The 23164-nt window shown below is 38.5% G+C and overlaps 1 protein-coding gene across 1 annotated transcript in view; it reads right to left on the bottom strand.

Moving 5' to 3' along the window:
- Positions 1 to 15433: 15433 nt before the first annotated feature.
- sdc3 (syndecan 3) overlaps positions 15434 to 23164 on the bottom strand; it is a 107796-nt gene continuing 100065 nt past the window's right edge. Inside the window, exon 5 of the mRNA XM_066717440.1 lies at positions 15434 to 16611. Coding sequence (XP_066573537.1) covers positions 16445 to 16611 — 167 coding nt within the window. The 3' untranslated portion in view covers positions 15434 to 16444. The remainder of the gene's footprint in view (positions 16612 to 23164) is intronic.

Genomic DNA, 23164 nt, shown 5'->3' with positions numbered 1-23164 from the left:
AACAGATTTAAGTCATTTGTAAAACTTACTGGTGGTCTTATGAGTTAATTAAGGGTTCGCTGTATTTTTTATTGTTGACTTTATATCAATGTTAGGGCCTGTTTTAATGACCCGGCCCAATCTGTGCGACACCTGCTCTTTGCGTTGACCTGCGGCACCTGACAGACATAGAGGAAGTGAGGCGTGGACACTTTGAAATTCTGCATTTCTTCTGATGTAAATACCAATAATGAACACAATTCTTCATTCACCCAAATTGCAATACAATTGTAAGAGGCGCTGCTTTCTTAAATCCTGAATAAACAAATACAATGTATAACTGTATCTTGAAGACAATGTTTCACTTGCATCTGCAAAAGGTCACCTGAGTATTGAACACACTCCTAGAGAAATCTCACTTTCATTTTGGTTTCTAAGCCAATGGAAGTTAATTTCTGAATTTCGGTCTGCCTTAGTTGTTCAGTCAGCATGGCCAAATTAGATTAAGTATCTAATGATATAGATTACTCTGGGTCAAATGTAATAGGATAGAAATAGATCACACACACACTACATTACATTGAACTGGCTTTAAAAAAAATGTTATTTTACAACACCGTGGCAATGACTGTATGGACAAACTCTTACTGAATGACTTCCATGTATATGAATATCATATGTGATGCACTGTTTGAAAAGATTATAGGTTTAATACATGTGGGAGTGGTGAAGTTATACTATAAATATATGATTGTAGTACAGACAGGTACAGCTCTACAGCAGTGTCTTGCAAACATTACCATAGTCTTATCACAGCAGTGCTACTTATCACTATAACATGAATTCCCTTTTAATTACATTAATGTTATTGTGCTCAAAATGTTTAATTAAACCAATAGAATAATGGAGCTCCAGTTTTCTTGGAAGGGATTCTTGAAATAAATGACTAAGAATATCAGAGTAATTTATCAGCATTTGAGTATGGGGAGATACTCTACTTTTTATGCAGAGATGCTAATTAAAACGGGCAAACTGCATTTCTAACATATTTATTATAATAATTATAATAATCATATTCCTAATTCTTTCTGAGAAATGGAAACATATAAACAGTAAGCTGCATGGAGCAAAATATGTCAACCACCCCCCCCCTCCTCAAATCCCCCTGGAACTAACCCCACTTATACACTGGTCTAATACATTCCTAAAACGTATACATGAATGCTTTGCTCATAGGGGTTTCTAAGGATGTCATTTATAAATTGCAGTATTTCTCCCTCCTACCACCCATCTCTCCCCACACCCTTTCCCATCTCTGCTCCCACTCTACAGGCCGACTAGTTATAACTCCCCTTCAAGGTTTTTTTTCCTCTTATGGAAACTACTTTAATTCTGCTCATTGATATTTGATTTGCACTTAATTTGTTAATCCAATGTAAGTCTTTGTATCCCCTCACAAAATATAATATGGTTGTTGTGGATGTGGTATTGTATATTGATTGTATGATAATAATAATGACAGTAATTATTATTATTATTATTATTATTATTATTATTATTATTATTATTATTATTATTATTATGTGGTCAATAACAATGACACTCTCTTTTGTGACAATCAGCATATACCTGGGATAATACAGTTCAGAACAGAAGTCTGTTTTGTTTAAGACAATCTATCTATATCCATGTATATCTCAAACTATGAAGACAATGTATGTATATCAATTTATATCTCAATCTGTGAAGACAATCTTAGAGATTCCTCTATTCCAAATCGTCTAAAAGCTCTGGACACACTTGGCATATTCTTGGGGTGCTGGCTAAACCACCAGGAAAGCAAAGTATTCCCTATTAATGTATCTGCTATTAATTCAAATCTCACCATCTACCCTTTTAAAATTGCCTTCGAGAAATTCAGCCATCTGGGTATTACAGTAACACACTTATTTGCCAATCTGTTCAAATTCAATTTCACTCCTCTATTAAGCGAGATTTTGCTCATTGGGTCCCCTCTACCCTTGTCACTTTCTGTTCGTATTAAATCCATCAAAATGAACACTCCACCTTAATTTCTCTATTTCAGGGCAATTCCCCTCTTTTTTATTAAAATGTAATTCTCAAGCTCCCTTGATCAGCACTTCTCTTCTTTGATTCGCAAATGGAAAAAATAAGAAAAAAAATCCCGCCAATCTTTTCTTCAAAGATGGAGAGCACTGGGGGGCTTAGAAATGCCACACTTTCAATTCTGTTACTAGACAGTCCAATGCAAAACGCAACTGCATTGGTTTAAACTATTCCTCTGTGCTGACAAACACAACCATGTATGGTAACACATCTGAGCAGCTTTTGCTTTTTTGACCCTTTTCCCCATTACAGACCCAGCCTCCTGAGGTCTTAAGGCTGTTGCACACTGGATCAGATACGTCATCTGTATTCCCTCATCCACAAAGTTGTCTGTCAAGGACCTTGCACATTGGATACGTTAAAATCACAACCAGGTAAACAGCCTTTCCCCTTCTTACGCTGGTGTGTGTCTTGAACTTGTTTCGATTCCAAAATGTACGCATCACCATTGTATGCCAATTACGGACTCAGTGTGCAAGGTGAGATAGGAACACACACATTTAGTTTTTTCTCGGGTTCATCATCAGATCCAGTGTGCAAAGGCCTTTACTCACTTACAGTCTGGATGCATTACAACCAGCAATTTTGAGATCAGCATGTATACATGGTATCAGTGGCCCAGCTAAGCCACTTGGGAGCCCCGTTGTTGCTCTTTCTAGAGCCCTTCTCTCTCCATTATTCAAACCACAGCCCCACCACTTGGCATTCCCTGTACTGTTGACCAGAAGGCTAATTTTGCCCTTGGGGAGGCTGCTCCTTAGAGATTTTGATGGAGGATTTCTTAAAGAAGCCACTGACTCATTCTGTAAAGCCTGGCAACCATTTCAGGCTAATTTTAATTAACTGCAGGCACATTTCCCATCCCTGGGCAGCTCTTCTTTTGGAGTTGTCCTTCAGGGCGAGTTCAGGCTCATACGCACAGCTCTGTTTTGTCTGCTGTACAACATAAATCCAATTCTTGCTTTCTTTTTCTTTGTTGGTTATATTTTCGCTCATATCCTCATCCATTTGACCTCCTGCTGTAAAATAAGTTAAATACTGTGTTGCAGTGCGAATGGATTAGGAATCCATGGGCAAAACCTAATAAACAGAATCAGCAAACTCATTGATGCAGCACGAGACCAGCACAGTTTTTCCTGGCGTAGGTTTGCGGGCCATCTGTTTTGCGAGTGTACTTGCTCTTTCGGCGTTCATGTGTTTATATATTTTTTTATTCACTTATGTGCAGCACAGGATTTCAGCAAAGCTTCTGACCTAAAAATTTAATTTTACAGGGTCTGACATTGCAGCCATATGGGTCATAGCATAGGACTGGCTTTCACTGAGCAGCAGTATGCCAGACTCTTTATATAATACAATTACCCCAGCAAAGCTATTAAATAAAACTCTGCTCCTACTTCACTAACATCCCACTGGGAAAAATGATTTAAACTGACAAAATATTCAAATCTGGGGTTGGAATGATTGCCACTACATGACAGTATGAGAACTACCAAGACACGGACAAAACTAGTCACAACTCCCTCTGAAAAAGGAATACTAACTCCTTACTGAAGCAATTGCTATTTTTGAATCTCCGGGTTGGAATGACAAATTAGTCAGCTCAGCACACCGCTACAGCTCCTTGCTACTACAATAGGGATGTGACAACTTGCTTGTCTTCTGAGAGGCCTAACTGTGAAAGTCATCCACTGTTTTTCACATTGCAAGCTCAGTTTCCCCTCAGTCTAGCTGTTACACCAATCAGCAAAATCAAATGCAGCTGGAACTGCCAACAATCTGAACCTGCAAGTAACCAGGAAGCCACAGGGAATTGCTGATGTATGGAGAATGGAGGATAATCCAGCTGACCTCTAGCTATCCTGATGTGGCACCTTGAATTTTAAACTACCACCACTGACTATTGTTTTCCCATTTGATCACTTTTCCTTCTGCAAACTGTCTGTCCATTTCCTTTCATCACAGTCAGTCAGTGTTCTTCCTTATTTTACAAATAGTCATGATGATCGCTTGTCAGAGCTTCAGGGTTTACAACCCTTTACATCTTCTGAATTGTTTTTCCAGTTTGAATTAAAAATCCTTAATCTTTCTAAAAAATCTTTAATCCTTTAATTGAACTGTGCTCTTGCTGAGACATGTCACAGACTGTTTTCATGTCTGAAGAAAGTGGATGGGAGTGGAAAATAGCATTAACCCAGAACCAGCAATGCCCCATTTTGTTGTTAAAAAAAACAAGTCTATATATAACTTTATTAGTTAATGTGTAATTGTAACAGGGGGCTTGGGCATTGATAGTGTTTTTCTCCAGTGGACACTTTAAAATGCAGATTGTGAAAAGCAATAATGGACCACACTGAGCTCATTAAGGTATCAGCATGCAGGTTGATTCGGTTTTCTGAATAGCGATAGCTAAAACAAGCACTTGAAAATCCTTAATTTGAAGCAGGCACATTCAATACCACTATAATAATTAAGGCCTCTGGTAGTACTAGTAGACATAATAGTGTTCTATTATGGAATCTAGTGTTCAATTGTTCTATACTCTAGTGCTTTATAATGATGTTCTAAGAGCACCTGGTATACAGTCAGTGGTAATGTCATGTACACAAGTAATGTGCTAGAGCTTCCAAATGAGGGAAATTATTTATAGTCCGCTAACTAAAATATTCCAAATGACACTTAGAACAGATGTGCTAACTGACTGGAAGACGACAAATTTCATTCCAATCCACAAGAAAGGGGACAAAACTGAACCAGGAAATTACAGACCAATCAGTCTCACCTGCATTAACTGTAAAATTTTGGAAAAAAGATTAGACAGAAAATGAAGGAGCATCTTAATGAAAACCATATTCTTGGAGATAGTCAACACGGGTTTAGACGAGGCAGATCATGTCTTACTAATTTATCAGAGTTTTTTTAACATGCAACTGCAGCTGTAGATCATGTGAAAACATATGATATGATATACTTAGATTTTCAAAAAGCTTTTGATAAGGTTCTGCACCAAAGACTGATCCTCAAATTGGAAGCTGTAGGCATTCAGGGTAATGTAAGTAGATGGATTATGAACTGGTTGATGTATAGGAAACAGAGGGTGTCGATTAGAGGAGTCGCTTCTAACTGGAGTGAGGTTGTTAGTGGAGTTCCACAGGGATCAGTATTGGGGCCTTTGCTGTTTCTAATCTATATTAATGATCTGGACTCTGGGATAGTTAGCAAACTTGTCAAATTTGCAGATGATACTAAAATAGGTGGCTCAGCAGATACAATCTTGGCAGCACAGGTTATTCAAAGGGACTTAGATAATATTCAGTTGTGGGCCGACACCTGGCAGATGAAATTCAATGTGGACAAGTATTACAGGCAATACAAATGTCCACTATAATTACACTATGGGAGGAATAGAACTAGAAAAAGTAATGCATGAGACAGACCTAGGAGTTTATGTGGACTCCTCACTTTCCCCATCCAAACAATATGGGGAAGCAATAAAAAAGGCAAACAAAACACTAGGGTATCTTGTCAAAAGTGTAGAATTGAGAACAAGGGCAGTGATGTTCAGACTGTACAATGCACTAGTTAGAGCTCATCTGGATACTGTGGACAGTTCTGGGCTCCACACTTCAAGAAAGATATCGCTGCTCTAGAGGCAGTTCAGAGGAGAGCAACCAGACTTATTCCAGGTCTGAAGGGAATGTCCTACTGAGAGACTGAGGAACTGAACCTTTTCACCCTGGAACAGAGGAGACTACGTGGGGACTTGATTCAAGTCTTCAAAATCATGAAGGGCATCGACCACATCAAACCAGAGGAGCTTTTCCAGATCTGCAGGGACACACGCACCCGGGGACACAAATGGAAACTGGGCTTCAATGCATTCATGACCGAAAACAGGAGACACTTCTTCACACAGAGAGGTGTCACAATCTGAACAAACTCCCCAGTGATGTGGCTGAAGCTGAAAACTTGGGAACATTTAAAAATAGACTGGCTAGGATCCTTATTAATGGACACCAAATGAGTACAATGGGTCGAATGGCCTCCTCTCATCTGTAAACTTTCTTATGTTCTTCTTCAAATGCATGTAACTCCAGTGGATGTATTGTACAGATGAAATGTTTGCTGACCTCCTACAGTGGGTTTTAGTTCTGCTTGAGGATTAATTAAGCATGCAAACCTCTGGATTATTTTCCGCAATGTCATGGTCTATAAAGGCAATAATTTGTTTGGAAGACGTAATGGAAAAGGTGATGAAGATTTCTAATACAGCATCAGACACACAGAGTCATTTCTAATTAGGGATGTTTGTCAGTGAGGCTTTGCAAATCAAATCATCAGTCTGTTACACACCATTACTCTGCAAAGCACGAGAGCCAGTGCACGCTGCTTCAAAAAACAAACCACCAGCTTTATTTGGTCTTCCGTGTGTTCTGGGGATGGATACCCAAATGTACTTGGTTACAGTGTATAATTTCCGAAGAACAGATCGACTACTGCGTGTATTTACAGGTTGTGCAAGCATGATTTCGTTGTCTCCAAGATATGCAATAGTCTTCTCTTTATTTACATGGAAAAAATAACATTTATCATTCATATTTCATGTTTAAAACCCTCTAACATCAGCTGCCACTGGAATATTGAATTGCAGCAAACAATTGTGTTGGACACCATCCGAGATGAGATTGTAATTCGATTTCTAAAGTATTGCTCTTACGTCACTATAACACTGTGGCTCTGAGTCAGCTACTTGAAAAACATTAATGAAATGTGTTTTGAAGGAATAAATTGTACCTTGGTGTTCTTTACATGGGTTTACCCACCAAGCTACAGAAAAAAAAACACATTTACCAACAATGGCTAGGATTGCTAAAGTTGTTGGTTCCTTGACAGCTGCGTACACTGTCAATAACAAAGCAGGCAGTCACACACAGCGAGCTTTTGCAGAGCGGCATAAGTATTCTCTGCAAGAACGCTTCGACTAATTATAACTTACAGCCGCGGAGATAAGCAATTTAATTTCAGAATTAATTTTGCTGGCTTCAGTACACTCATCTGCATAAGGTAATCGCAGAAACATTCCACTAGAGAAACACAATGCAACTTTTGTTGCCAGGGAAATTTAAGAAGCTACCCCTCTTTTCCTGTTGATCATTTTTATTCCTGATGCTTTTTATTATTATTTGTTAGTAACAAAATATAAATAGACTCTATATTTAGACCTTAGCCACAGACAATCTAAGTCCATTGCCTTGCCAAACCAAATTAAAATATATGAACGCTATATGAAGCACTAAGTAAGATTTTTGAGTAAGATGTACAGCTGCAGACAAAGTATTTGCTCCATTAATCTGAAATGCAGTTATTAAGTAAAATGGGGAAATAAGAGCAATAACGGTGTTTATCTCAGTAGACCATACAAAATGTTATGACAGTTGCCTGACAGAAAAGAAGAACATATACATGTTGACAGTATAAATAAGCACTGGAAGATATTTTAGAACTGAATAGACAATAGTAACCAAAGGAATCACACTTCTGTATGTCTGTGCCTCAAGTATGTTCAACTGCTATTAATAACAATAGGGGTATTTTGCCCAAAAAAATATTATGCTTTCCCTTGAGACTCCTAAAACAAAGGTTAATTTTTCCTTTCCTAGTTGTCTTTCAATAAGATGATCTACATGGCGCCATCACTTTGTGCCACACTGCCTATTCGAAGTGACAGTTGAATGTACACTTGAATTTACAGCTCTGTTGAACAACACATTAGTTTAATCAAAATGTGGTACAAGTCATAGCTGTTTTTCCGGATATTTGCAATGATGCTGAATAGCTTTGCTTGTGGCCCTGCAACTGAAATGCAATGTGTATGAGCTGTTCATGTCTGGTGAAATATTGGTCCTCTGGGTTAGAGGATGTAGGTCTATTGGCCAGCTGTGTAGCAGTCATTAATTTAATCATATCTGCGTGCTGCGGGAGCACTTAAAAACAAAAAGGATAGTGTCACTAAACAATAAACATAATAAACACATATATAAACATAAAAAAATACATAAATACGTTAGGATATGCGATAACAGGGTAGGTGTGATGTCTTTGCAGTTGTATTAAAGCCATTTGTCAAAGTCCAAACCTTTGCTATGTGACTAACTATACATTGTGTTCTTCTCCTCTGTGTCACCATTCGCGTTCCCATGGACAATGACAGTACACACCAAGGGGCAGCTTAGTCTGACCAGCTCCTGAGTCCCTAATGGCTTGCATGTGTGGCAGGACATGGCACATCACAGCATACAGCAGCTTGGTGTTTAAGAGGTCAATACGATGTCAGAGAGCATCCCAAAGAGTTCAGGGCCCACACCCATGTGCTTAGTTCAATATGTGGCTTTGAAGACAAACGTGCATTTGATCATTGATTGTTAACTTGCATAACAAATGAGTGGGGAAAAAAAGGTTTGGTGAAAATTCAAGCAAAAAACATATTCAATTCAAACAAGGTAGACCAATAAATCAAACTAATTAGGACAATAACTGATTCCATTGAAGAAGTGAAAGCTAATTTTTATTTCGAAGCACAGGACCCGGATGGGAGAGCCCCTCCCTAACAGAATAAATGGTCCCCCCCCACCTTTACATCATTACATCTCCCACATGGTACAAGATAAAGCAGTCAGATTTAACACACCTAATGCCCCATTCTGGTGACTCTGCCAGTAAGTCTTTCACAAGTCTATGATGACTGTATACTGCACTCAGATGTTTTGCATCTGGACATCTGAAATTCAGTGGTCAACCTGAACAATGACTAACTTTATCTTCAGTCCAATGTCTATGGATGCCACTCAAGCCAATGCACTGCGATAGATCTAAATACAAACTAAGAGGGTAGTCTTTATTTTTGAAGCATTCCCTATGAGAAGTTTTTTAAGACTATTTAACACTTTAAGGCCACATGAACATTTATAAAGTAGAATGATTTACAAGAAACCCATTTCCTTTTGAGTATTAAGATCACAATCTGCTTTTGGTTTATTGAATCTGGAAGAAAATGAGAGCCCTGCAGAAGTGGCATTGTTGACTTGCCTATTGTATTGTGTTTATCACTAATAATGATAATAACATTATAAATAATAAGGTAATGACCTGGACAATGGCTTCTTGTGTGTTTCAGTCTGTACCAGTTTATTACCTTCCTTTTGAAACATTTCTCTTACATAAAATATAATGTGTGTGTGTTTTTCCTTGGTTATAGAATACCCCACAACCCCCAGTGCACACATATTCTGACATTTTGCATTTTTTGGTAATCATACACAAAGAGTAATAAGACAACCTCAGAACCACCGCCAATCAGTGTTAGAAGAGATCCCCTGCTTTATTAGTTCTTCATTATATACATTATATATGGTCAAGGTAGGCTCAGGTAGCCATCAGATCTGACAAGAGTTAGATGCCCCCGTCACTGCCCTCTACATTCACCTACCAACTGACACCAGCATTCAAAGCTACGGAGAAAAGCCCCATCCCACCCCACCCCACAGACACTGTAGACTATTACAGAATTACAGAGTATAAAAGCAATGGAGAGAACAGGGAACAATGCACATAGTGCTCCTAATGCTCCTACACGTGTGACCAGGTACTCGGAGACTGAATGTGTGCTCAGATCCAGGGCTGTCATAAAGAGACCACTGCGTTTCTGACCATTATCATTCAAGGGCATGGCCAGCCAAGCTGCCACTTGACAGAGTTTTAGATAAGAGAGGGTGTTAAAAAGTCCCCTTAATGGGAAATGCTAACTGCATTGAGAGAGAGCATACATGAGGACCAGTTGAGATTAAATTTGTTTATTTAATGCTGCCCCTTCAGAAGACATATTTATTCATTTATTTAGCTTCTTGACTATGTTCATAAATGCAAAGATGCTATGAGTGGTCTCCACATTAACAGGCCTACATGTAAAAAAAAAGACATGGGTGCATAGAATACATCTTTAATGAAAAAGCACAGCTTACATCTTATGAATGTGTTATGTAAGACATATCATATCTGCAAAATGGGAATATCCCCAGTTCCTGTTACAGCCTCTTGGCAGACATAAAACAACAAGACAGTAGTAGCCAGACATCAACAAAGAAGGCAAGCCCAGCACAGACATATTTCTGAGGTTATGGGTTGAGTATTAATCCAGGGTATCAAGCCAATTTCCAAGGTGCAATGTATGCGGTCCTCGGAAAATGCATTATCTACAGGTTTCATTCAGTTTTTGATATGTTCAGATTAGATCAGTGTTTATCCAGTTTTGTTTTTTTTTGCAAAAGGACAATAAATGTTCACATAGGTAAAGAAAAGAGAATGTGTTTAATAAAGACTCACAACTGGATTTACAGGTTATTAAGTCTGTTTGAATTGATGTGACATTAACAGAAACCTTTCTCTTCTTAAAAAAGGATGCGTGTGCAGTTGAATCCACAGCTGAAAAATAAGCCTTCTTGTTTCATTGGTGTTTTATTTTGTCCGACTTCTAGCTCTTCCTCAAAGCCGTCCCTAATACCTTTCGTTGTATAGGAAAGAAATTGTGAAATTCAAAGCCAATGAAATGTTCAGTGGAGCCAATGAAACCCAATCAGACCTTTTTATTGAGGACAGCATAGCAAATTAGTGACACAAGATTCATACACGGAGGAACATAAATATCCTCTAGAAACAAAAGAATGAACAGACAGTATGTATAGAAAAACACAGGGTAGTAGAAATGACACAATCTTCCTTTCAATTTCGCCCTTAGTTACACCGAATTTGCAAAACCCTGGATAAACCCAAACTCACAGTACACTTATTGTTATAAAACAACCATTTATTTACACATCCACAATTTCAACTGTTAGTCATGTGGTGTGCTAAATACATTAGTTATAGTCACTTTATTATTGATTTTTGACTGATTTTAGTCTTTTCTGGGGGGGAAAGTTGTATTTGCTTTCAGTTTCATGTTACAGAAGACATCAACAAAAGCAGGTTTTTCAAAATCCATAAAACATTTCCCAATCACTTTCCCAATAACCTTTTAAGAAGCAGGTCGTTATAAAGTCTGTGACTTCACTTCCATACATGCCAGCAACTAACAAGTGCAGCAACATGAGAAAGAATATAATCTAATATAACTAAAGTTTCAGTCACTATCATAGAGGGCAGCCAATTGTGATTGGTAATCAGTTATACATTTTCACAGTAGTGCTTCTACACTGAAACATGTACATATAAAATACAATATCTGAGAGTATCCTTTAACCAAAGCTTAATCTACTGTACCACTGCAAACAGGTATGGAAAAAGAAGACTTTGAAATTGCCTGCTATTTTAGGTAGGGTCATCATACATGTATATTAAGGAAATCCACTACGGTGTCAATACTTTGGAATAAACAGACACAATATGTGAATAGAACAGAACAGAAACCACTATGGTTTGGGAAAAGCCAACTGGTGAGGTTAATATATCGCATATGGGTTCCTTTCAGCATATATTCATAAGGGAGAACCTCATCACAGAATTTGGTTCTTTTTGGCTGACCTGAACGCAGCTTCTCTTAAGCATTGGATACGGAAAACCTCCACATGTTTTATCCACGCGATTGTAGTCACTGTTAAGAAGTGCCCCCCAGAGTCAAAGTCGGCGTTGTCTGAGTTGTAAATGCTGGCCATCTTGTTCCCATGGGATACAACACAAGCACGGGTGCAAGATGCATCAAAAATAGTCACCAGGAGATGGGCCTTCAGATGTTCAAGATTAGGATGCCTTCAGAATTTCACACTCCTCACCCCACTGCTCGCCTCTCCCATCGCACAGCAGCTCCCCCTAAAGGTTATTTTCTGCCAGAGCAAAAGTGTAGATATATGTATAGAAAGAGCAACATACATACACGCGTGCGCAGTACACACACTCACACGCACACAGATATAGGTATGTACACTCATTAGATGTGAAAACCCACCTTTGAAAACCACATTGGTTTCCATTGTCCATCAACACATTACAAGACACCTGGACAAAACAGCTAGTTCATTCTGTAATGGGGTTCCCAACCTTTTTCCAGACAGCTCAACTCCGTCCCAGCACTGAGTTATTACAGAGAGGAAGAAACATGCAATGTACCGACTAACTCAGAGAAGGACAATGAAAGTAGTTAATTGTTAATATATTCTATAGGTACTGAAAGTATTATAGCTTTGCCTACTAAAATATTAATTATAACCCCACAGACTGGCTTTCTATCTCTAACTCATTGATATAATTTGTGTAAGCCCCTGTATCATTTACTTTAATGTCTAAATAGGTTCATCAATGTGAATATTGATAAGGCGGTTTTCAGCTCACTGTTTAAACAAATGGATTTCCGTCTGCCCCTACGCCATCTGCTTCTTCTCAAACAAAGATGCATTATTTTGGGGATCGGTCTGGATAAATTCAATACTTTGATCGTGTAAGTTTCAAACAGTCCCTTTTGGGTGAAGGGCACACCATTTAAACTGATGGCTTTCATGAAAAAAGCATCATTTTAAATATTTTCAAAGGTTATAAGACTGACTCAAGATTGTAAACACCCGTGCTATTATGTATTCATTTAAAGAGGAAATTATATGTATAGATATATATGGTGCATGTAAGAAAAGGTTTCTTTTATAAATAACTGAATGTGTATATTTAATAAACATACATTCTCTATAGTACAGTATAGTATAGTATAGAGTCTATACTGTGTGTTTTGATGTGATTTAAAAAGTTTTAATTGAGACTTGCTATTACTGGAAAACAAAAATAATAAATAAAAGTACAGAATTAATATACTCTTGTTACTTCAATCTCAGGAAATCCTACATTCTTATGGGATGATCTTTTTTCCTGTTGTTTTGATGTTAGCCGTTTCTAAAAGTCAGTAACATGAAGAAGAGAAACTTGCTTTGGTGTGTTTTAGCAATTAAAAAATAAATTAATAAATCACAAAGACATATACTACCGATTTCTCAACTACCAAAATGATTCAGTAGCTTGTGCTTATATAATTTGATTCTGAATTGATAGTATAAAATATATATATATAAAAATGGGGTTGATGTGTAAGATTTTCGTCTCTCAACCAGATCTGGAAACAAGGGGAGGAGACTCCTGATTCAAGTGTTATTTTAAGATGTGTAGTCTACTAAACGACAAAATCTGACAATCCTTCAGGACATTGATAGCTATCCAAATTCATTCTGATTGTGCACTTTCGGAACTATTGTATTGCACTGATGTGCTGGTGAAAAACAAATGATATAATTGACTACAAAGATAAAGGAGTGTATAAAACAATGAATGATAATATTGCATTATCATTATAAATTATAAATATAAAATTGCATTTGTATTTACTGTAAGTCAAAACCTGTACTGCCTGTTTATTTTCCTTTCTTTCACTACATGCTACAGAAATTAGATTAGAATTGGTCTGACAATGTCAGCTTTATTCTCTTTGTGCGCTGTAGTCTAGCGGTTCACGTTCAAGACCACCTCAGTGACAGCCTTCAGAGCACAGATGTGCGTCTGCAATATACACAGCAGGCACAATGTAAACCCACAGCACGCCTGATACGAATATTGATATAAATAGTCCAACAGTGATTGGGAATTTGTCCTCTTCTGGGAACTACAAGATAGTGGCAGTAGTGTGCTGACAAAAAAAAGCTTCCTTAATCTAAATATATATATCTGAATTCTGAAATCAGGCGCTGCAGTATTGAAGGAAAAGGCCATTGGTTAGTCATTAAAAGCCTAGACATGTCCATGAAATAAAGTTGATGTGTACTTGGAATAATCATACATAACATTTTTGTGTAAATATTAGTTTAAGATTATATCAGCATGATCTATAGCCAATTATTACTGAGTAAAACTGACAAAAAAAGCAAAATGATAAATAATACGAGCACATGTGAAAAATGTATTTGCTATTGCATTCCTATGCCCAAACAGACCCCCCACCCCCACCCCCACCCACAAAAGAAGTAGTATATATATATATATATATATATATATATATATACACACACACTCACCTAAAGGATTATTAGGAACACCTGTTCAATTTCTCATTAATGCAATTATCTAACCAACCAATCACATGGCAGTTGCTTCAATGCATTTAGGGGTGTGGTCCTGGTCAAGACAATCTCCTGAACTCCAAACTGAATGTCTGAATGGGAAAGAAAGGTGATTTAAGCAATTTTGAGCGTGGCATGGTTGTTGGTGCCAGACGGGCCGGTCTGAGTATTTCACAATCTGCTCAGTTACTGGGATTTTCACGCACAACCATTTCTAGGGTTTACAAAGAATGGTGTGAAAAGGGAAAAACATCCAGTATGCGGCAGTCCTGTGGGCGAAAATGCCTTGTTGATGCTAGAGGTCAGAGGAGAATGGGCCGACTGATTCAAGCTGATAGAAGAGCAACTTTGACTGAAATAACCACTCGTTACAACCGAGGTATGCAGCAAAGCATTTGTGAAGCCACAACACGTACAACCTTGAGGCGGATGGGCTACAACAGCAGAAGACCCCACCGGGTCCACTCATCTCCACTACAAATAGGAAAAAGAGGCTACAATTTGTACAAGCTCACCAAAATGGGACAGTTGAAGACTGGAAAAATGTTGCCTGGTCTGATGAGTCTCGATTTCTGTTGAGACATTCAGATGGTAGAGTCAGAATTTGGCGTAAACAGAATGAGAACATGGATCCATCATGCCTTGTTACCACTGTGCAGGCTGGTGGTGGTGGTGTAATGGTGTGGGGGATGTTTTCTTGGCACACTTTATGCCCCTTAGTGCCAATTGGGCATCGTTGAAATGCCACGGCCTACCTGAGCATTGTTTCTGACCATGTCCATCCCTTTATGACCACCATGTACCCATCCTCTGATGGCTGTACTAAACTGGCCCCCACAGTCACCAGATCTCAACCCAATAGAGCATCTTTGGGATGTGGTGGAACGGGAGCTTCGTGCCCTGGATGTGCATCTCACAAATCTCCATCAACTATCAGCTATCCTATCAATATGGGCCAACATTTCTAAAGAATGCTTTCAGCACCTTGTTGAATCAATGCCACGTAGAATTAAGGCAGTTCTGAAGGCGAAAGGGGGTCAAACACAGTATTAGTATGGTGTTCCTAATAATCCTTTAGGTGAGTGTATATATATATATATATATATACTGAGAAATTAATTTTCTCAATATAATCCAGAGGCTTGGTTAAACCTCTTTCAATGGCACAATGAACCATACACACATATTGAAAACAGGCGATTCTTTATACACAACTCATACAGGAAGCTGGAAAGAGAGCGGAAATAGTTGAACCAATAGCTGATGAAGGGCAATGCTTTAGTATTTTTTCCTAGTTTTTATTGAATGTATTTAATCTATAATGTATACATTTATTTTAAAGCACAACAGGTTGGGTCTAAATTTGTTCATCTAAAACGTTTGGTTGATATTGATACTGATATTGATATAAACAACATAACGCCTAAGGAGAAGTGAAAGGCACTACATTGAATCTTTGTGTGATATAGTCTCTTTTACATTTAAATTATGGGCAGGCATGACGAGTCGATGGCAGACTAACTGCGTTCCAGAGGCAAAGCACTGGAAATTCAGTTCTACAGTGCAGGCATGACAAACAGAATTCAGATTTAATCCCGTAATTCACTTTAGCGGCAGCAACTTTCATTTAATCACGCATTATGTAATCAACTAGGACCACTTAAATTTCTTCAGCTTTCCTTCAGTCCTGCACTTTAATTATATTTTCACCTGAAATGTACTAAAGTGACAAGCACCCAGTGAACAGCATTTGTCTTGTAATCTTAATAAATAAACTGATTCAAATCAGCTCATTACACAGATGGCGCTGCATTTCACTCAGACCTCAGTAGCTTTTAAGGGAAAGAAATAAGGAAACAGACTTGATAACTCAACCACAGCTCCTTTTCCTGCACCACATATCCCTGTCCAATGACATTTCCCCCCTCCACCTTCTCTTTTATTTCCAGTGCTGGGACTAATGGTTGAAAACAACTGAGCTGGAAAAAGTTAAGGAGCTAGAACTTAAAAAAAAAAATAATAATAATAATAATAATAATTATAATTATTATTATAATTATAATAATAATAAAAAACTTTTTCTTTTTTTTCCGTTTTCTTTTTTTTTGTATTGTTTTTATTTTGTTACTTTAAAAGAGAGTTCTCTTTGTGTTCACAGTCCGTGGAGCAATAGGCACTCTCAGGGCAGCCGCTGGTTATGCATAGAATTCCTCTTGCTTGTCGGGCTTCTGGTAGGTTACTGTGGCTTGCTTGGGCTCCTCCAACGTGTAGCTGCCTTCATCCTTTTTCTTCATTCGGTACACCAGCAGCATGACGAGGAAGGCAGCGAAGAGGGCCCCAACCACACCACCCACGATCACAGCTATGCAGAGAGAAACGAGAAAGGGAGGGGGCATCAGAGAGGCGGAAAAAAGCACACACTTAACTTGTCACCCCTTATCAGTGACATAGAGAGCGAGAGACAGAATTTCTGAGAAGAGGGAACCTGCACTGCAGCATGGAGAAGCTTACCTGCATTGCCCAGATTACTTTATTTCGCAAGGGCAGAATTGACGGTGGCATGATGCTATCTTTTAAAGGTTAACCGTTTTGTCGGAGCCAACTCTGACTCCTGTTAACAGTGTTGATTGTCTGGCTGGGGATGGGTAGTTTATTTATTAAAAATGATAATGACCGGATAAGCAGCGATGCCTGTGCGACGCAGGTTTTCCTTCTGGATTAAATGGTATCAGTGGTAAAATAACAATTTCCACGCACCGATCGGATTAAATGGTGTGGGACAATGGCTCAAGCTTTCTCTTCTAATATATCAATTTGCAGTTGTCTTAAGTTCGCTGTTGTGTAGTGGTGAAACTTTATGAGAAGGAATTAAGGACTTGCTGATTGAGAAGAAGAGGGTGGCCTGGCAGTGAGCAGCTTAAACTATTCTGAAAGTTACAGTGTGCAGGGTGAGGACCTCCAACAGTTATAAAAAAAAAAAAGAAATGTGGTAATTTACACTAAACTGTTGGGAATTTCCTACCAGGGTGTAAACATTTCATGAGCATAACCATGAATGGGGGGGATTGACAAAGGTCACTCAAAAAAGGAAATAAAATCAGATATGAAATGAACAAGTGGATATTTGAAATTCATATGAAGTGACTTAACTGGACATGGTGTGCATATAAAGCTGTTTGGTTATGTCTGGTCTAAACTGGCTAGTCTCAGTAAGGATCAATGTCCACATGTGGTCACTTGTCTTGCTTTCAAAGTCTGTTTGTTGACATGTTTTGTTAAGTACTTTTGTTCCTTCCTTTTTTGGGCATGTCGATTGTCTTCATCTGTCCCATGATGGTTGCAGCAGTGCGCTTATAAAGATTCACAACTGTCCCTTCCAAAATAAGAAAATACACCGATCAGCCATAACATTATGACCGATCCAACAGACGAGCTACTGTAACTCAAATTGCTGAAAAAGTGAATGCTGGTTCTGATAGAAAGGTGTCAGAACACACAGTGCATCGCAGTTTGTTGCGTATGGGGCTGCGTAGCCGCAGACCAGTCAGGGTGCACATACTGACCCCTGTCCACTGCCGAAAGTGCCTACAATAGGCATGTGAGTATCAGAACTGGACCACGGAGCAATGGAAGAAGGTGGCCTGGTCTGATGAATCATGAGTTTAAGGTGTTGACTTGGCCTCCAAATTCCCCAGATCTCAATCCAATCGAGCATCTGTGGGATGTGCTGACCACACACGTCCGATCCATGGAGGCCCCACCTCGCAACTTACAGGACTTAAAGGATCTCCTGCTAAGGTCTTGGTGCCAGATACCACTGCACACCTTCAGAGGTCTAGTGGAGTCCATGCCTCGATGGGTCAGGACTGTTTTGGCGGCAAAAGGGGGACCTACACAATATTAGGCAGGTGGTCATAATGTTATGGCTGATCGGTGTAACTCTACATGTTAAATGTGGATTGGACTCTTGCATGTGTCAGCTAAACCCATTATCATGGATGCAAAAAATGGGACTAAGAACATGAGAAAGAGAGTGAGGAATTAGATAAAGTGAAGGACAGAACAAATAGGAGGTAAGATGGTCAGAAAATGGAACAGTGAGGCTTTGTATCATACAGGAAGGGAACAGCTATCATAGTATGTACTATAACAGGAAAAAAAAAGGCTACTCTCAATGGGACACAAACTCAAGATATACTACAGGTACTAGTCCACACTACTACAAAATCCAGAATCATCACCAAGGTATGCAGCCACAAGCCAAACTACATATTAATTAAGAAAAGTGATGACTAATTTGAATATTAAAAACTGGGGAATAAAAGGGAGGGCACTACGAACTAACATCAAACACACAATCACACAATCTCAAAAAAGAAAAGAGTTTAGTTTTCTAAGCTGCAGATGAGCTAATTAGGGCTTCAAAAGAAGCAACCCTTAGCAAACCTTTTGTTTCAGTTTTCATTTTTATTCTACCAGGAACCTATATTTTCAGTTTTAATTAAGTATCTATTAATATTCACAACGATGATGACTAATACAACCATTCAGTTTATATTCTCATTTACCATCACAAAGGTAGGGTAGCAACTCTCTCTCTCTCTCTCGCTCTCTCTTTTGTTTCTGGTCCAATTCCTTCCCCACCTTTTTCACCATGAAAAGGAAAATAATATTTTCGGTATGCCAATTGGGGATACATCAGAGCATAATTATACCGACATTAGAGTTAGATAGGAAGTAGAATAAATGGGTAAGACGTGAAGATTGAATGTGCAAAAAAGACAATTGGCAGCCTAGTATCCCAGCCATGCACTTCATGACTATTAATAGGCAAATATATTCTTAAGAGGAATAACCATTCACCCTCCTGCACTTTCCTGCTGTACACTTTATGCTTTATTCCATATCATATCTGAGATGTTATGTTCTATGTTATTGCTTCTACTAATTTACAATTTTCGCTAAAGTTTCCTGCTCCTAAAAAGGATATTTGATATATATTTAAGTTAGAATCATGCAGAGACCTGGGGCCCATTGTAATAAACGCATACGATAGACTTCCCTCCCAAATTGGACTTGAAATCCCCCCTCCCCGAGTGTTGGCAATAGGATTGGCCTTGACAATGAAACTACGCAAGTCCTATTGATTTTTTTCAAGCTTTATACCAATAGAGTCAAGACTGTCTGACTTTTGTAGACTCAACACCATGTGTGGGTTGCGAAACTGTTAGCATTATCACCATTAGCAGATAAGGACAATGAGTCACACATTCGATCTGAAGGCTGAGAGAGTCAATGTTAGATTGTTTGAAATAATAGGCATAGAATAGGCATATTAGGCATAGAAATAACATCTATGGATGTTCTTGAAATCTCTACTGCAAAACAAAATAGACACCAATAGGAAGGATTTATTTATGTCTGTGGGTGTTATAAAGTCTTGCAGACACTGAAATAAATATCTCTATATGGGTGTATACAGTTCACAGGGAACTCTTATGAGATTATGGGTGTGTAAAGGGTAGGGGGGGATTATTCTACTAGGTAGTGCCACATTATTATAACTTCAATACAAGTCCCATCCTGATTAATGTGCTGAAAATAAAGCAACACAACCCTGTCCCTGGGAATGGCAACTTTCAAGTCCAACTTGGTGTTACTTATATTGTAAAAAATTAGGGGAGTGACAGTCAGTGTTGAATGGGCTTCAGTCCACAGGAAAGCCATTTTGCCTTTAAAAAAACAATCACAACAAATGCAAATTGTGAAGTAAAACAACAGAGAATCTGTATGAGAACAATACAATATTATATGTAAAACGAGGAAGATATCAAATAACAGGAAAGAGTTGCAATTGTATGCCACCTTCCAATGAGTCAGGCCTTTTCACTCCTTGGTCCCGTGTGGCTTTCTGACATCCGATCTCATTTGATCTGTTCACTCTTAGTTTGAAAACCTTACTGCTGATAGAACAGAGGACTCACCAGACAAGATATTTATGGAAAACCGTAAACTTGGTTGCTTGAACAGTCGTTAGAAATATGCTTGTTGAAAGAGCCCCGTTGTCCCTTCAGTGCAAGCCCAACAAGATTTACAGCACGGCTGCCTTCATAAAAGTTAATCGTGGTCAGATCAGTGGCAATGCCCACACTTAAATAGTGGGAGTTTTGTTCTTATTGTTATTATGCAAATAACCACCACGCATGTCCAGCTCTTCGCTGACCACAAAAAACTTTTATAAGAAACCAAAGGAGGTTGACACACAAGCAGGGATATACACTCAGACGCACTTAGGTTCTAACCCTAATAAGGTCTAGCTAGCTCTAGGCCTAGCTGGCTTTTGTGCTTTACCTATCACCAGGAAATCTGCGAAGATCATTGCCAGCAAGCCTCCCATCATCACGGCTGAGGGAAAGAGAGGACATGGGTATCAGTGATGGGGGGATGGTGGTCACTGACTGATCCCTTGGGATGAGGTGGCACATAGAGAGGCCAGCTGAGAGACCGTCTTTGCTATAGCCTACAGCAGCAAGCTACAACACAAGGGGTTCTCTACATGAGGCAAGGTAGCTGTAAAAGTTGAATGCAATGCATGCATTTGGTGAAACTGTACTATCTTCATTGTTATTTTCTTCCGAAGCAAGCGGAATACCCTTGAAATCCCTTTTCTCCATTGATTGGAGTCATAAAAGACAGTGTGAAACAATGGTTCCATGGAATGAATCATTTCAATAATGAATTAATTCCCCTTAACTTTATTTCGAACAGTTTGACTGTGCTGGTTTTATTTAACCAGATAATTGGACAAAACTGGCTTGGGGGGAAGTGATGACATACACACACGCACACTGTCTTGAGATGTGCAGCATCAGGCTTCGTTTCACAATGTGTTCCAGATATGAGATCAGCCAAGCCTACATTCCAACTGGAACCCAACCAAGGACGCCCTCAATGAAGGCCAGTGGCACGCGGCCAACTTTGTCACTTGTAGTAAGAAAGTGGCACAGCCTGGATTGGAACCATTGACCTCCAGCTTTTAGTCTGTTTATAATAGGATATGTAAACATCAGATCGAGCTGAGCTATTTGAAGACAAGGGTAAGCTATAAATATTTCAGTTTGCAAGGACTTGGCAGACTGAACTCCTGTTCTTGTATTGTTCGCTTAACAATGCTAGCCAAGATTAGCTGGGTCATTCAGACCAATATTTGTCTATTTCCTTTAGTATCATAACAATATGCATCTCTTTCAGACTGACTCCAATTACCGTACACATTGAGCTGTGTTGTGGATTTGTTGTAGTAACATTACATCTACATATTAAGAGCTACAAATGAAACGCAGGTCAAGTAACAAGGATTAATTAACAGCTCTAGTCTTACTGGATCCAATCACATTACTTTTAAGTCACTTTAATACAGTCTGGAACTGTTTTTTAAGTGTGATCTTTTTATAGAACTGCAGGGATCCGTTTTGAGACTGATGCTTTTCAATATTTAAATTATTTTTCTGTGGGGAATAACATGCAAGCTCTCCCTTGTCCTGAAGCTGGTCTTTGAAATCTTCCTAAAATATGTATTGTATAAAGACAGGCTGTTTCTCCTCAAGCACCACTGATATCATGCTGAAGGAAAATGACAACAAAAGACGGGCAGTTTTGATATGATTGAATGACATCATCCTAGTATTGTTGCAGACTGAAGCAGGTACAAATATAGCCAGCAAACATGCAAAATGTGTTGTTGACAAAGACTGCATTAAAGCAGACAGTGATCCACAGTCTACCTTTGAAGAGGAAGAAAGGTTAATAATGAGTGGGATCCTTTGAGTTTATTTTGCTCCTCTAGTTGTTAGCAGCTTAATGATCCAAGAACCTCATCAACATTCTAAGTGTTAAATTAAAAAAAAGAAATGTATTCACAGATAAAATATGACAAACGAGAACAGACCACTCTGTCCTCAGAGCTGGCTATTTCATTCTTGCACGCTAAGTGATTTTATCACAGCGTCAAGTTGGAATTTCAAAGATCCAAGTGTATCTGGCACACAATAAAATGGGCATGGTAATTTATTCCATGCATTAATAATTTTCTGTAAAAATTTACTTTTCTGGAAGTGCTTCTTTTCCTTTCTGGTAGCTCTTCTCTGCTTTTTCCATCCCTGCAGTGATATTTTTGAAATCAGAACTGGACACCATCCTAAATGGGTTCATATTAGTGCTTTTAACAGGTTCAGCCAAAGCTCAATTGATTTGCATTGTAAAGGTTTTACTATGCATTTAAGCACTTGTACTGCCTGACTGATAACTGTTGAGTTCTGTTCCACCAACCAGATTTTTTAATACTGTTAATTCTTCTTAAATGTTTATTACACTTTGCAGATAGTGATGACATGTTTATTGTGCCACGCCCACGTTCAGTTAAAAATAAAACTGGTCCAAATCCTATAAATGTCCTGCTATATAAAATAGTTTTAGATTCCTAATTATGTGTCACCTGCAAAAGTATTACAAATTCTAGATAGTTTATACACATTACAAATAGTGAATGTTCAAGTATTGAAACTTGTTGAACTCAAATCATCAGATTAGTTCAAGAACACCAGCATTGTCCATCTCCATCTACTGTAACATTCATTCCCTATGGAAAACTCATTTAGTTTGTTACAAATATTAGCTACATTTGAATTTTAAACAACTTATTCATAGTTTGTCAAGACAACGGAAATCCCACCACCTTAACTATCTTACATTCAATTTCTGTACAGGAGATGGGATGGGTATGTGTATGCGTGTGTGTAGGTGTGTGTGTGTGTGTGTGTGTGTGTGTGTAAGTGTGTGTACACATATTAAACGAGTAAAATAGTTTGATTGGTCACTGGTGGCCATCTTGGATTTACAAATCCACTTAATGTTTT

Source organism: Amia ocellicauda, chromosome 11 (assembly GCF_036373705.1).
Source record: "Amia ocellicauda isolate fAmiCal2 chromosome 11, fAmiCal2.hap1, whole genome shotgun sequence".
Taxonomy (NCBI): Eukaryota; Metazoa; Chordata; class Actinopteri; order Amiiformes; family Amiidae; genus Amia; species Amia ocellicauda.
Note: the sequence above shows the minus strand (reverse complement) of the source record. Positions and strands in the feature narration are given on the sequence as shown.